Raw genomic sequence first — 14,429 nt, forward strand, 5'->3', positions numbered from 1 at the left:
CGGTATTGGAATTGGTCCTCCTGGGAGCAGATGCGGCGGAGACGAAGGAATTGGGAATATGGGATGGCGTTTTTACAGGGGGCAGGGTGGGAGGAGGTGTAGTCTAGGTAGCTGTGGGAGTCGGTCGGTTTATAGTAAATGTCCGTGTTGATTCGGTCGCCCAAGATAGAAATGGAAAGGTCTAGGAAGGGGAGGGAGGAGTCTGAGACGGTCCAGGTGAATTTGAGGTCGGGGTGGAAGGTGTTGGTAAAGTGGATGGACTGTTCAACCTCCTCATGGGAATACGAGGCAGCGCCGATACAGTCATCGATATTCCCAAAACACTGGCACTCTTAAAAAACGCATCATATAAGCACGGTCTGTCCAGAGCTGCTGTTTAGTCCTAATGCAATGTTGTGATTTGAAACGTTGATCTCTTTCTCCTCTGATATTGCTTGACCTGCTGTACTTTTCGAGCTCCACTCTTTGTCTCCTCTGCATGGTTCCTGACATACCCCGGACATACCAGATAAGGGGAAACTGACATTCCAACTTGAGGCAGGAATCTGGAGGCCTTGTGGGATTGGTGGTACAGCTGTCAGACTCCCTCATCACCCAGGACTACCAATGGAGCCCACAGTACCACATCATGCAGCATGATGTAATGTTGTCATATGGGTCAATGCAATTTCATCCTCCTTCAGGATTACTGAGCGATGTAGGAAGAAGGTGAATGCTATTCTCCAGTCTGCCAGGGTAGGTGTCATTATCTTCTCTCCATTACCTCACGCTGACTCTCTCTCTGGTCCTGAACCCACTTCCCACCAAAGCCCCTGTGCTGTCACTCTCACTGTTGTCTGCATTTCCTTACTCACCCTCATCCACCCCGATCCTTCACTCCATTGACCCTGCATGCCCTCTGTGTTGCCCATTCACTAGCTCGGGACACTTGCACCAAGAATAACAGCCATCTCCTATAATACCTGCCTCTCTCTCATTTCAGGAGGAAGACAGCTGCATCCTCTCCACCCTGCCCGCCTCAAGAGGACAGAAAGAATCAAGATAGGCTGCCTGAATTTCAGCACCTCACTTTATATGTGGAGAGCATTCTGACACTGACCACCTTCCCTTACAATGCCAGGATCCCTGTATGAAAATTATCTCCTTTAACTTCCCTGTAACAAAAAGCAAGGCAAGTCAGGATTAATATGAACCAGGTAACTCTTGCTGAAGAGGTAAAGTCCAAACAGGCAAGGCAAGGCAATACAAGACAGGGATGCTTTGAGCATCCAGGTAATTCTGAGATACAGTCTGATGCAGTCTATGAGCTGGGTATACGTCCACGGGCACATGGTATCTTAGCTGCAGCATTAAAACATTAGTAGCTGTTGTAGCCTGAGGTGCGACATTGAATTGCAGAAGCACCTTATTAATGGTCCATATGGGAAGTGGATTGGAGACGTGCCATGAGAATTTTTACAGGTTGGCCCATGTTGTATGCCAATGTCTTGGATGTGGGGTATATGTGGCCAGTGCTTATCGAGCAGTTCCTGAGATGTTGGTGCCTGGTGTCTAACCCTGGGCTTCTCTCCAGCAAGCAGTAAGCTTGACATCTCTCTCAAGATTTCTCAACGTCTAGTTTATTTGGCGTGTTTGGTAAGATAGGAAGCTAAATATTAATAAAGTGCTTAACAAGCTTTAACTGTCCCTCACTGGCAACTCATGAGAAACCCATCACGTAGCTCCACAAAAGCATCAAAGTTGAAGCGATATATTCCTGATGTTGAGATCGGCCTCACTGTACTCATTGTCCGATTCTGCCACAAGTCTCGACATAGCCTTCATTCCTTGGACCCCTGTAAAATTCCTCCCTTTGCAATTTGGTATTCTTGTGTATGCCAGAGTTGTTTGGAAGGGCAGCTTCGCAGAGAAGATGGTGGAGCAGCAACAGCCAGAGTTTATGGCGGTAATATGGGAGGCACGGCAGAAACACATCCCCAGGAAGAAGATACATATTAAGGAAAGGACGAGGCAATCATGGCTAATGAGGGAAGTCAGGGACAACATAAAAGCAAAAGAAAAAAGTGGTGAAGACCAGTGGGAAGCCATGGATTGGGAAGCCCTTTAAAAATCAGCAGATGACAACTAAAACAGCAATAATGTGGAAGAAGATGAAGCATGAGGTTAAGCTAGCTAGTAATATAACAGAAGATTGCAAGAGTGTTTTTTTAATATATAAAAGGTAAGAGAGAGGCAAAAGTGGACATTGGATTGGTGGAAAATGGGGCTGGACAAATAATAATGGGGAGCAAAGAAATGGTGGAGGAACTGAATAGGTACTTTGCATCAGTCTTCAAGTTGGAAAACACCAGTAGCATTATAGAAGTTCAACATAGAGTCAGGGGCAGAGGTGAGTGTACTAAGGAGAAGGTGTTGGGGAAGCTCAAACGTCTGAAAGTGGATAAATCACTCAGGCTGGATGGAGTACACTCCAGGTTTGTGAAGGAGATATCTGAGGAGGTTGTAGAAGCATCAGTGGTGGATCTTTCAGGAATCACTAGCATCAGGGAGGATCCCAGAGGATTGGAAAACAATTAATGTACACCCCTGTTTAAGAAGTGAGCCTGACTTCAGACTTTGCTCATTTTTAAGGATGTTCTTGCAGGGTACTGAAAAATGCATGGTGAAATAGGCTAAGTAAGCATGGCTTTGTCAAGGGGAAGTCATGCCTGAAAAACTTGATAAAATTCTTTGAGGAGGTAACGAACAATTTAGACAAAGGAGAGCCAGTGGACAGAATCTAATTGGATTTACAGAAGTCCTTTGACAAGGTGCCGCACAGGAGGCTGCTAAATAGAATAAGAGCTCATGGCGTTAAAAGCAAGGCATTCGGCATGGTTACAAGATTGGCTGACTGGCAAAATGTCCAGAATGGGGATAAAAGGATCTTTTTCAGGTGAGCAGTCAGTGACTAGTAGAGTTCTGCACGGGTCAGTGTTGGTACCACAAGTATTTGTGTTATACATCAACGATCTAAATGGAGGAACAGAGGGCATTTTTGCTAAGTTTGCAGAATGACACAAAGATACGTGGAGGGGCAGGTCATGTTGTGGAAGCGGGGAGGCTGCAGAAGGACTTGGACAGGTTGGGAGAATGGGCAAAGAAGTGGCTGATGGAATATAATGTGGGAAAAAGTGAAGTCTTGCATTTTGTTAGGAAGAATTGAGATATAGACTATTCTCTAAATGGAGAAAGGCTTTAGAAATCTGAAGCACAAAATGACTTAGGAATCCTAATTCAGGGTAACATGCAGGTTTAATTGGTAGTTAGGAAGGCAGATGCAATGGTAGCATTTATTTTGAGAAGGATAGAGAGCAGGGATGTACTGCTGAGGCTGTATAAGGTTCTGGTCAGATTGCAATTGGAATATTATGAGCAGTTTTAGGCCCCATATCTAAGGAAGGATGTGCTAGCATTGGAGGAATTCCACAGGAGTTTTACAAGAATGATTCCGGGAATGAAGGGCTCACCATATGAGCAACATTTGAGAACTCCTGGTCTGTACTTGATGGAGTTTCGAAGGATGAGGGGGATCTCATTGAAACCTACAGAATACTGAGAAGCCTGGCTAGAGTGGAAGTGGAGAAAATGTTTCCACTCATGGGAGAGACTAGGACCCGAGAGCACAGCCTCAGAGTGAAGGGAGAATCCTTTAGAACAGGGATGAGAAGGAATTTCTTCAGACAGAAGTCATTCCAGAATCTGCAGAACTCATTGCCACTGAAGACTGTGGAGGCCAAATCATTGAGTTTCTTTAACAGAGGGTTAGATAGGTTCTTGATGAGGAAGGGGATCAAAGGCTATGGGGGGAAGGTAGGAGAATGGGATTGAGAAACATATCAGCCATGATCAAATGGTGGAGCAGACCCAGTGGGCTAATGGCCTAATTCTGATCCTTTATCATATGGTCTCACGGTCCGTCCTGATAAACATGTCTCTTATGTTACCTCCTACCAAGCAACTAAATACTAAAATTTGTCTTTCCCTGAGTAGTTTTATATATATGAATGTATTTTAGTTCCTTAAAAAAATAGTAGTATCTATTTTGTTATCTATTTGTTCAAGTTTGATTGGAATTAGCATCAAATATTTCATTTTTAAAGCAAATTTAATTAAAATTGAAGGTAATATGGTGGCTAAAAATGCAAATCATTTGTGAATACAACAGAAGCTGGGTGTAATTATGTTTGTATAAACAAGAAAATGAATGCAAAAAACAGAAAGGGAAAGATATTGTTACTTTATAGTGATTTTTGCTGTTCAGCTGATTGGTGTAGAGACACACTTGCATTTTTTAATGAACTGTAGTTTGATGACTCCTGTTCCAGACAGAAGAATCCCAGCCTGTTGAATAATTCCTGACGGACACAACTTCTTAATTTTTGTGTCAACAATCATGAGTATTTTGGGACAATTTTAAGATGATGTTAAAGGGGACAATCCATCATAAAGCCACACACTAAGCTAATATATAGATCCTTGAGAGCATCCGATTTCCTTTCTGGTCACTGAAGATTTACAAGGAAGATATCAGAAATGAGAGAGCCTGTATTCATCAGAAATATTAGAAGATGGTGATGGGGGTGATACAGCATAAATTATTTAAGACGCTGGAAGGAATAGATAGGGCAGACATGGGAAAGGAGTTTCCATTTTGGGAGAGGCCGAACTAAGGCCTGTCAATATAAGACAGTCACTAAAAATTCCAGTAGAGAATTGAAAAGAATCTTTTTATAAAATCAGGTTGTCGTTACGATGGGGAGTGGTCGGGGTCAATAGCACGGATGCATTTAAGAGGAAACTGGATAAACATACAAGAAAGAGTTGCAGGGCTATGGTGATAGGATGACTTAGGAATTCTCCACCTCAGAAGGCAATTGAAATGGGGTTGTTGAAGATTTTTTAAAGACAAAGCTGGATACTTATTTTGGTTTGGCAGGGGAATCGAGGGTCAGATGAAAATGAGTGTGGACGCCCATGTGGAAGATAAAAATGAGTATGAACAGTATCTGTGCTGTAAACACTGTATAATGTAGATATGTACTTTAGATGCAACTCTCAGGCTCAGACTAGGCCAGTATGGATGAAAATACTCAGGAAAGTACTCTGTATTGGTGTAAATTCTCCATTATAAGCACTCATCCTTAGGCTGTCTTCATGAAAAGATGATGATGTAGCATGAAGTAGTGCCAGAAAGAAGGTCAGGTTTAATGAAGCTGCTAACAAAATGGAAAAAGCATTGACAATGGCCATTCTCAACTCCCAGATAATCGTTACCAGCTGTTAGACTTCAGTTCACCTTCTCAGCTATCAGAGATAGAAAATGTTTGTTATTTTCAGAGTGAAAAGATGCATTAACCAACCAACGGAGCTAGGGATGGAACAAAGTCTCTGATTCACGACATCGACTACTGCGGTGGTTCTTTATTGTTGACCCAAACACAGCATCCAGTATCTCTGAATCTTAACTCAAACTGCAGCAAAACAGCATCACTGACTCATGACCCAAACAGCAACAGTGGATCTGAATTTTAACCCACTGTAGAGTAAACAGCGCATATGATATATACAACAAACTGCAGTAAACAACATCACTGATTCATGACCCAAACTACAGCAAACAGCATCTCTGAATCATAACCAAAACTACAGCAAATGGTGTCTCTGACCCACATTACCACAAAAAGTGTCTCCGACTCATGATCAAAATGATAGCAATGTCTGTTCCAAATTAAAGTAGTCTCCCTGAATCATAACCCAAACTACAAATATGCCCCTGAATCATAACTTATTTTTATTTCTTTACTGATTGAGAATCCCAGTGTTTGAAAGGGTGACTGCAGTTTTGGGGCCGATCACCTGGCACCCATGACAAGTGCCATAGACAATTGTTTGAGCAAGCATTAAGTGCAGCATAAGTTGCAAATGATTTGAAGCTGAGGGGATGTACTGACACAGTTTTTGTTGGCAACAAGATGTTGATTGGTCTATGGATTGGTGACCAGTTATCATTGACCTTTTGCCTGCTATCAACTGTGTGATTGGTTCTCAGTTAACTGAACAGCTTGGAGTTGGGAACATATTATGAAAACAAAGGAGTATACAGTTGTTCCGGACTGAGGAGCAGTCTTTCTGTTCTCCGTTGTCAAAACTCACTGTAAATCTGGAGAAATCAGTTTATCTTCGTGCAACAATTGTTATATGCTGTGACTGAACTGATAAGTCAGAGAATTTTTATCAGGGAACCAGTCACCTTTTGTGTCTCTCCAACCAGTAGAAGCAGCCACAGAAAGACAACTGAAGTAACATATTGGTCAGCTGAAGAGTCATCAAGACCATCTCAACAACAAAATCTGGGAACAAAGACTTCTGAGCTGTTTTTCCTGTTTTACCTCTCCAACTATAACCCACTTTCCTTGTTTGTTGGTCTGTGTGTAAGGGGCAGTTATCAGGGGATTGAAGTTATAATTATTAGTGTCAATAATGATGGTTTATAACTGCTTAGCTGTTACGAAAGTCTAATTACTTGTAATAAATAGTAATTCTTATTCAGTACAGAAACCTGATCTGTGTTTTCTATGAAATTGGTCCATAGATAAAGGTGAACCTATAGACATTGTATGATGGTATTTCTGGAAGGTTTTAGTTCAAAAGACATAGGTTAAAGAAAATAAAAGCTCAAGGTTAAGGGGGTAATATATTAGCAAGGATAGTGAATTGGCCAGCTGGCAGGCAAAAAAACAGACAGTATTGATAAATGGGCCATTGTCTGGTTGGCAGGGAGTGATAACTAGAGTCCCACATAGATCTGGGTCTGTGTCTCAAGTTTTCCAGTTTACATCAATGAATTTAGTGAGGGAAGCAAATACATTGTAGCTAAACTCACAGATGACACCGATATAGGTAGGAATGTGTGTTGTGAAGAAGACATAAGGAAGCTGAAAGCAGATACAGATAGATTGAATGAGTGAGCAAAACTCTGGCCAATGGAGTTTAATGTGGGAAATATGTGAAGTTATTCACTTTGGCAGGAAGATAATAAAAACAGAGTATTACTTAAACGAAGAATGATTGAAGAATTCTGAGATGCAGAGGGATTTAGGTGTTCTAGTGCTTGGGACACAAGAGGTTAGTATGCATTTAATCAAGAGAACCAATGGAATGCTATCCTTTAGTACAAGAAAAATCGAACATCAAAGTAAAAATATTGTTTTATTTATTTAGGGTGTTGTTAAGACCATAACTCAAATACTGCATGTAATTTTAGTCTCATTTAAGAAAGGTTGTAAACGCATTGGAGATGGTTCAGAACAGGGATGGTACGGTAACTCAGTGGTTAGCACTGCTGCTTCACAGCACCAGGGACCTGGGTCTAATGCCAGCCTCGGGTGACTGTCTGTGTGGGGTTTGCATGTTCTCCCTGTGTCTGTGTGGGTTTCCTCCCAAAGGCCAAAGATGTGCAGGTTAGGTGCATTAGTCGGGGGTAAACATAGGATAGAGGAATGAGTCTGGATGGGTTACTGTTTGAAGGGTCAATGTGGAATTGCTGAGCTGAAGGGTCTGAATCCACGCTATAGGGATTCTATACTATGTGGAATGAGTGGATTGTCTGCTGTGTATAAGTTGGACGGGCCAGGCTTGATTTCACTGGGCTTTAGAAGAGTAAGTGTGGCTTTATTGAAGTGTTTAAGATCCTGAATTATTTTGACAAGGTCAACTTGAAATATTAGTACCTTTTGTAACAGAGATAATGGGAATTTATTTTCTCTCAGAAGGTTGTGTGACTTCATTTCAGAGGGCGATTGAAGTGGGTTATTGAATATTTTTAGGACAGAGGTGGATAGATTTTTGTTCGGCTGGGGAATCAAGAGTTCGTAAAGGTGGATGTAAATGTGGAATTTGAAATACAAAGAAATCAGCATGATATTAATGAATGGCAGAGCAGGCCTGAGCGACTAAATGGGCTAGTAATAGGGGAAAAGAGGCATACAGCGTGGAAATAGACCCTTTGGTCCAACCAGCCATAATCCCAAACTAAACTAGTCCCAGCTGCCTGCACTTGATCCATATCCCTCCAAACATTTCTTATTCATGAAAGAACTAAAATGAATCAAAATAAAAATCTTATATGACTGAAATGTAATAACTGTAAAAAGTCTAGAAGTAAATCTAGAAATAAGCCTGAATCTCTCAGGAGCAGCTGCAAGATCCATGCTGCTCTCAGTCCACCATTTTAGTTCTGCTCCTATTTTGAAGATGCACATGCTCATAATATTTCGCATTAAGAAAATTGTTAGGAAGAACAGGAAGACAGCAATTCCTAACTTAGTAACGTACCTAACTTACCTGTGATGCCGAGTGTAGCAGTGGCTTTCGCCGTTGTACTCCCTTCGTTGTGTTTGTTTGTTGTCCAGCAAGTGAACAGTGAAGGCCTGGTAACATGCACTCGCAACCTCGACTCCATCACTTCCCCCTTAATGCGGTTCTCAATCAAGACCATGGAAACCTGGAGAAAACACCAAGGAAACCATGGGTTGATGCCACACATTTTGCCAAAACACTCTGGGTTCAAAAACTTTGTGTAAACTACTTGAAACATATCAGTGGTTAGCACTGCTGCCTCACAGTGCCAGGAGTCTAGGTTTGATTCCAGCCTTGGGTAACTGGCTGTGTGGAGTTTGCACATGCTCCCCCGTGTCTGTGTGGGTTTCCTCCAGGTGCTCTGGTTTCCTCCCACAGTCCAAAAATATCCAGACTACGTGGATTGGCCCTCCTAAATTACCCATAAAGTCCAGGATTTGTAGGCTAGGTGGGTTAGCCACAGGAAATGCAGGGTTACAGGCATAGTTTGGGGGGGGTTGGGTCTGGGTGGGATGCTCTTTGGAGGGTTGGTGTGGACACAATGGGCTGAATGGCCTGCCTCCACATTGCAGGGATTCTATGATTCTTATTGATGGGGCCATTTGTTGAAGAAAGCAACAGATCTGTATCACAAAAAGTGAACTGAGGTAAAATATAGATAAAGTGTTTTTTTAAGACAATGTCTGTGACTACATGAGAAAATGGCATAGTTCTAATTTCTTATTGTAGCATTGTTTTTAATTTTGTATTTTAGAGAAAGTTTAAATGATGGGTGTAAGTCTCCAACACAGCTACGAGGGGAACATTGATCGCTTAACTTAGGGGAGTTTAATTACTAACACCACAGATTGCTGAAGAGAGAATGAGTGAGAAAGACTGAACTAGAAATCATTTGGCAATTGTCTCTTTTAGTCTTCTTCATTCTTGGATTTTTAATTCTTAAACAAGCTTCACTGAATTGAAGAAAGCAAATTGACTTGTCTGTGCTGGGCCCTCATTGCAATTTATAGCAGTGACTTAGATGAATTATGATTGAAGTTCTGTTGACTAAATATGCAAATGATACAAAGATAGGTAGAAACATTCGGTGTGAAGAAGACGTAACAAGGAGTGGTCTACTGTAGATAGGTTAAGCAAGTGCTCAATAATCTGGCAGATAGTATATTATATTTGAAAATGCAAAGTTGTTCATTTTGGCAAGAAGAATACATGTAGAGTATTCCTTAAATGGAGAATGACTGCAGAATTGTGAGGTGCAGAGGGATATTGTTGTTCCAATGCATAAGTCACAGAAGGTTCACTAGATTGATATTTAGCCAGAATCGATATCATATGAGAATGGGTTGCATAGGCTGGGCTTGTGTACACTAGAATTTAGAAGAGCAAGGAGTGATTTAATTGAAGTTTTTAAGATTTTGAATGGTCTTGACAAGGTGGACTCTGAAAGGATATTTACACTTGTGGGCAAGCGCAAATATAGGGAATAAAGTCACAGAGTCATACGGCATGGAAATAGACCCTTCGGTCCAACCAGTCAATGCTGAACATAATCCCAAACTAAACTAGTCCCACCTGCCTTGTCTTGGACCATATCCCTCCAAACCCTTCCTATTGATGTATCTATCCAAATGTCTTTTAAATGCTGTTAATTGCACCCACATTCACCACTTTCCCAGAAAGTTCATTACACATGTTAATTGCTGTTAATTGCACCCACATTCACCACTTTCCCAAAAAATTTGCCTCTCATATCTTTTTAAAATCTCTTTCCTCTCATCTTGAAAATATGCCTCCTCGTCTTCAAATCCCCCATACTAGAGAAAATGCATGTACAACTTACTTTATCTATACCTCTCATTATTTAATAAACTTCTATCAGGTCACTTCTCAACCTCCAACATTCCAGTGAAAAAACTCCCAGCCTATTCAGCCTTTCTTTATAATTCAAATCTTCCATGCCCAGCATCATCCTGGTAAATCTCTTCTGAATCCTCTCCAACTTAATACTACCTTTCCTATAACTGGGTGACTAGAACTGGACACAGTATTCCAGAAGAGGCCTCACCAATGCCCTGTACAGCCTCAACATGACTTCCTAACTCTTATACTCAAACGACTAAGCAACGAAGGCAAGTGTGTCAAACATCTTTTTAACCACCCTGTCTATATGTGACACAAACTTCAAATAATTATGTAGCAGCACCCTTCTACAACACTATCTATGGATCTAGCATTAATTGTATAAGCCCTACCCTTATTTCTTATTCCAAACTGCAATACCTCACATTTAACCAGATTGAAGTCCAATTGCCATTTTTCAGCCCATTGACCAATTTGTAGAATCTATAGAGATGTACAGTATTCGAAATTAATCTAGTCCCATTTGCCAACACTTTGCCCATATCTCTCTAACCCTTTCTATTTATATACCTATCCAGATGCCTTTTAATTGTTGTAATTGTACCAGTCTCCACCACTCCTATTGGCAGCTCATTTCATGCACACACCACCCTTTGCGTGAAAAAGTTGCTCCTTAGGTCCCTTTTAAATCTTTCCCCTCTCACCCTAAAACTATGTTCTCTGGTTCTGAACTCCCCCAACCCAGGGAAAAGACCTTGTTTATTTATCCTATCCATGCCCCTCATGATTTTATAAACCTCCATAAGGTCACCCCTCAGCCTCCAATGCTCCAGAGAAAGAAGCCCCTTGTCTATTCAGCCTCTCCCTATAGCTCAATCTCCTTGTAAATCTTTTCTGAACCCTTTCAAATTTCACAACATCTTTCTGAGAGGCGGGAGACCAGAATTGTACTCAATATTCCAAAAGTGGCCTAACTAATGTTCTGTTCAGCCACAACATGACCTCCCAACTCCTACACTTAATGCACTGACCGATAAAGGCAAGTATGCTAAACGCTTTCTTCACTATCCTATCTACCTGTGACTCCACTTTCAAGGAACTATGAACATGCACTCCAAGGTCTCTTTGTGCAACCGCACTCCCCAGAACCTTACCATTAAGTGTATAAGTCCTGCCCTGATTTGCCTTCCCAAAATGCAGCACCTTCATTTACCTAAATTAAACTCCATCTGCCACTCATAGGCCCATTGGCCCATCTGATCAAGATCCAATTGTACTCTGAGGTAACCTTCTTCACTGTCCGCTACATCTTCAATTTTGGTGTCATCTGCAAACTTACTAAATATACCTCCTATGTTCACCTCCAAATCATTTATATAAATGATGAAAAGCAGTGGACCCAGCACCGATCCTTGTGGAACTCCACTGGTCACAGGCCTCTATTCTGCAAAGCAACCCTCCACCATCACTCTCAGTCTTCTACCTTCGAGCCTGATCTGTATCCAAATGTCTAGTTCTCCCTGTATTCCATGTGATCTAGCCTTGCTAACCAGTCCACCATGAGGAACCTTGTCAAATGCCTTATTAAAGGCCATATAGATAATGTCCACCACTCTGCCCTCATCAATCCTCCTTGTTACCTCTTCAATAAACTCAATCAAATTAGTGAGACATGATTTCCCACTCACAAAGCCATGTTGACTATCCCTAATCAATCCTTGCCTTTCAAAATATATGTAAATTCTGTCTCTCAGGATTCCCTCCAACAACTTGCCCACCACTGAAGTCAGGCTCACTGGTCTTTAGTTCCCTGGCTTTTCCTTGCCATGTTTCTTAAATAGTGGCACCATGGTAGCCAACTTCTAGCCTTCCAGCACTTCACCTGTCACTATCAATGATCCAAATATCTCAGCAAGGGGCCCAGCAATCACTTCCCTAGCTTCCCACAACGTTTTAGGATACACCCGATCAGGTCTTTTTTAGATCAAGATCACTGAATATCTTCAAGGCAGAGTTCGATAGATTCTCATTAGACTAGAGAATCAGAGCTATTGGTGATAAATAGGCATGTGGAATTAGCTGCAATCATATTGAGTGGCAGAACAAGATGAATGGGTCAAATGGCCTACTTCTGCTCCTAATGCAGAAGTTGGTAAGGAAATCCCTTTTGAAGGAACCAGACCTGAACGGATGAGGGGAAAAGGAATTTCAAAAACTGTTACAACTTCTCAGTACCAATACTTGGGACTGAAGTGATTGAGACTCCAAGGATTAGATGAAAGGTTAAGAGTAACTGATTATTGGTCAAAAAAGGGGAAGAGGAGAATATGGAGTTATTCACAGTCAGCGCAACACCTAGGGCCGAATGGCCTGTACTGTGTTGTAATGTTCTGTGTTCAAAGGAGAAGTGTGGAGGAAAAGGAGTTGCATGTGAAGGGTTGGTGAGTAGAGTATTGAAAAGATCATTGTGCATTTTATCAATTGGAGGGTACTATAACCATATGTGTAACACAGCGAGTCTGGTCAGAAGATACAGTAAAGGTTTAAAATTCAACACCTCACACAGTTCTAATTCTGAATGTTTCTGGCTAAATATAAAACAGTTTCTCTCCCAAGACTTCACAGTAGGAGAATTAGTGAAAGTCAAGGTCACAGGATATAAGTAAGGTCTAGGAGTTTGGAAGTACTAACATTTGAGAAAATGAATGGAGTGGCCATTTCTCCTTCCTATATAATGTCCTTACAGCCAACACCTGCCACTTGAAAGGAAAGAAAGAATAAGCAAACAGAGAAATGAAAGTAAATGTTAATGGGAGACAATGATGGAGGAGATAGAAGAGAAGAAAGGAGAAATCAGAAAGGATAAACAACACAAAAGCAACAGAGGAAGGTAAGGGAGTGCCTAAATTCTACAATGTACTACATATAACAATGTCTGGATTAACTGTGCTAAATGTGGCCTCTTGGAAGAACAGCATCATGGATTTCCCAAAATGGTATCTGGATTGCAAGGATGAAATAGCATGGAGAGTTTACAACTACTTGTTGTATTCAATGGAATTTTGAAGTTTAAGAATTGATTTGATTTTTTTTTAAATATTAAAGGGAACTGATAACATAAAAGAGTGAACATGTTTCCAGTGGTCTCAGACTGAAAGTATCTTCCCATAAGCAGGAGAGATTGAAGGAAAGGACCCCACAACCTGTCTTGGTGTGAAATAACCTTCCAGCTTTTGCAGCCTTCAGGCAGCTGATTGGCTATTCGATTGGCACGGGGATCTGGGACGAGGAGGTCCCAACTGCTGGGGAAGGTGGAACTTAGGCCTTCCAATCCGAATCTTAATTTGGGCAGAGCTGTGATAGTGGCAGGATCCAGCCTATTTAAGTTCCTGTCCCACATCTAGGCCCAGTGATTCCACCCTAAGGGACTAAAGCCACGAGTGCAATTAGGAACGTTTCTGCAAGCATATGAGAAAACAAATATGCATTTACACGGTACTTATCATGATTACTTGACATCTCAAATTGCTTTACAATCAATGAAGTGTAAGGTAGGCAATAAGGGATTGTAGAAATTTGAAACATTCTTCCCCAAATGTCAGTTGATGTTGGATGTATTATTACTTTAAAATCTGAGATTGACAGATTTATTTAACCAAAGGAAGCAAGGGGAATGGGAAAATTCAAAGCATATCTAGTCAGGTCACAGATCGGCCGTGATCTCTTAGAATGGAGGTATAGTCTTGAGGCAATGAGAGGCCTCAAGATCTCTAGTCCAATAACAACACCGTCACACCATGTTATCCCTCAGTTTCATGACCATCCAACTGAAAGATATATGAATGATACTCACTGGTTTTCCATTCTCTAACCATTTGATTGTGGGAATAGGGACACCTGTGGCTTTGCATTGCAGAGTCACCTCAGACCCAAAACTGACATTCTGCGATGTAGGAGCCTTCACAATTCTGGCAGGGACTAGGAAGAAACAAAACAGACATAGAGAATACCACCAACCTTAAAAATCTATCACTGAAGCAATGACAGTCACCTCCTAAATACCCTAGAGAGCTCTTCATTTTTATTGCGATTTTTGCTTTCTGAGAAAAAGGAACTTGCATTTAAATACCACCTTTCACATCTTCAGAATTTCTAGCAGTACTTTTGAA

At 41.3% G+C, this 14,429-nt stretch overlaps 1 protein-coding gene across 3 annotated transcripts in view; it reads right to left on the reverse strand.

The window, feature by feature from the left end:
* musk (muscle, skeletal, receptor tyrosine kinase) overlaps positions 1 to 14,429 on the reverse strand; it is a 180,414-nt gene that overhangs the window by 113,886 nt on the left and 52,099 nt on the right. For all 3 annotated transcript variants that reach the window (XM_043716207.1, XM_043716187.1, XM_043716198.1), the window contains 2 exons: positions 14,114 to 14,238; positions 8,386 to 8,545 (listed from right to left, as the gene is read on the reverse strand). In XM_043716207.1, coding sequence (XP_043572142.1) covers positions 8,386 to 8,545; positions 14,114 to 14,238 — 285 coding nt within the window. The remainder of the gene's footprint in view (positions 1 to 8,385; positions 8,546 to 14,113; positions 14,239 to 14,429) is intronic.

This window comes from Chiloscyllium plagiosum, chromosome 2, assembly GCF_004010195.1.
Source record: "Chiloscyllium plagiosum isolate BGI_BamShark_2017 chromosome 2, ASM401019v2, whole genome shotgun sequence".
Classification (NCBI taxonomy): domain Eukaryota; kingdom Metazoa; phylum Chordata; class Chondrichthyes; order Orectolobiformes; family Hemiscylliidae; genus Chiloscyllium; species Chiloscyllium plagiosum.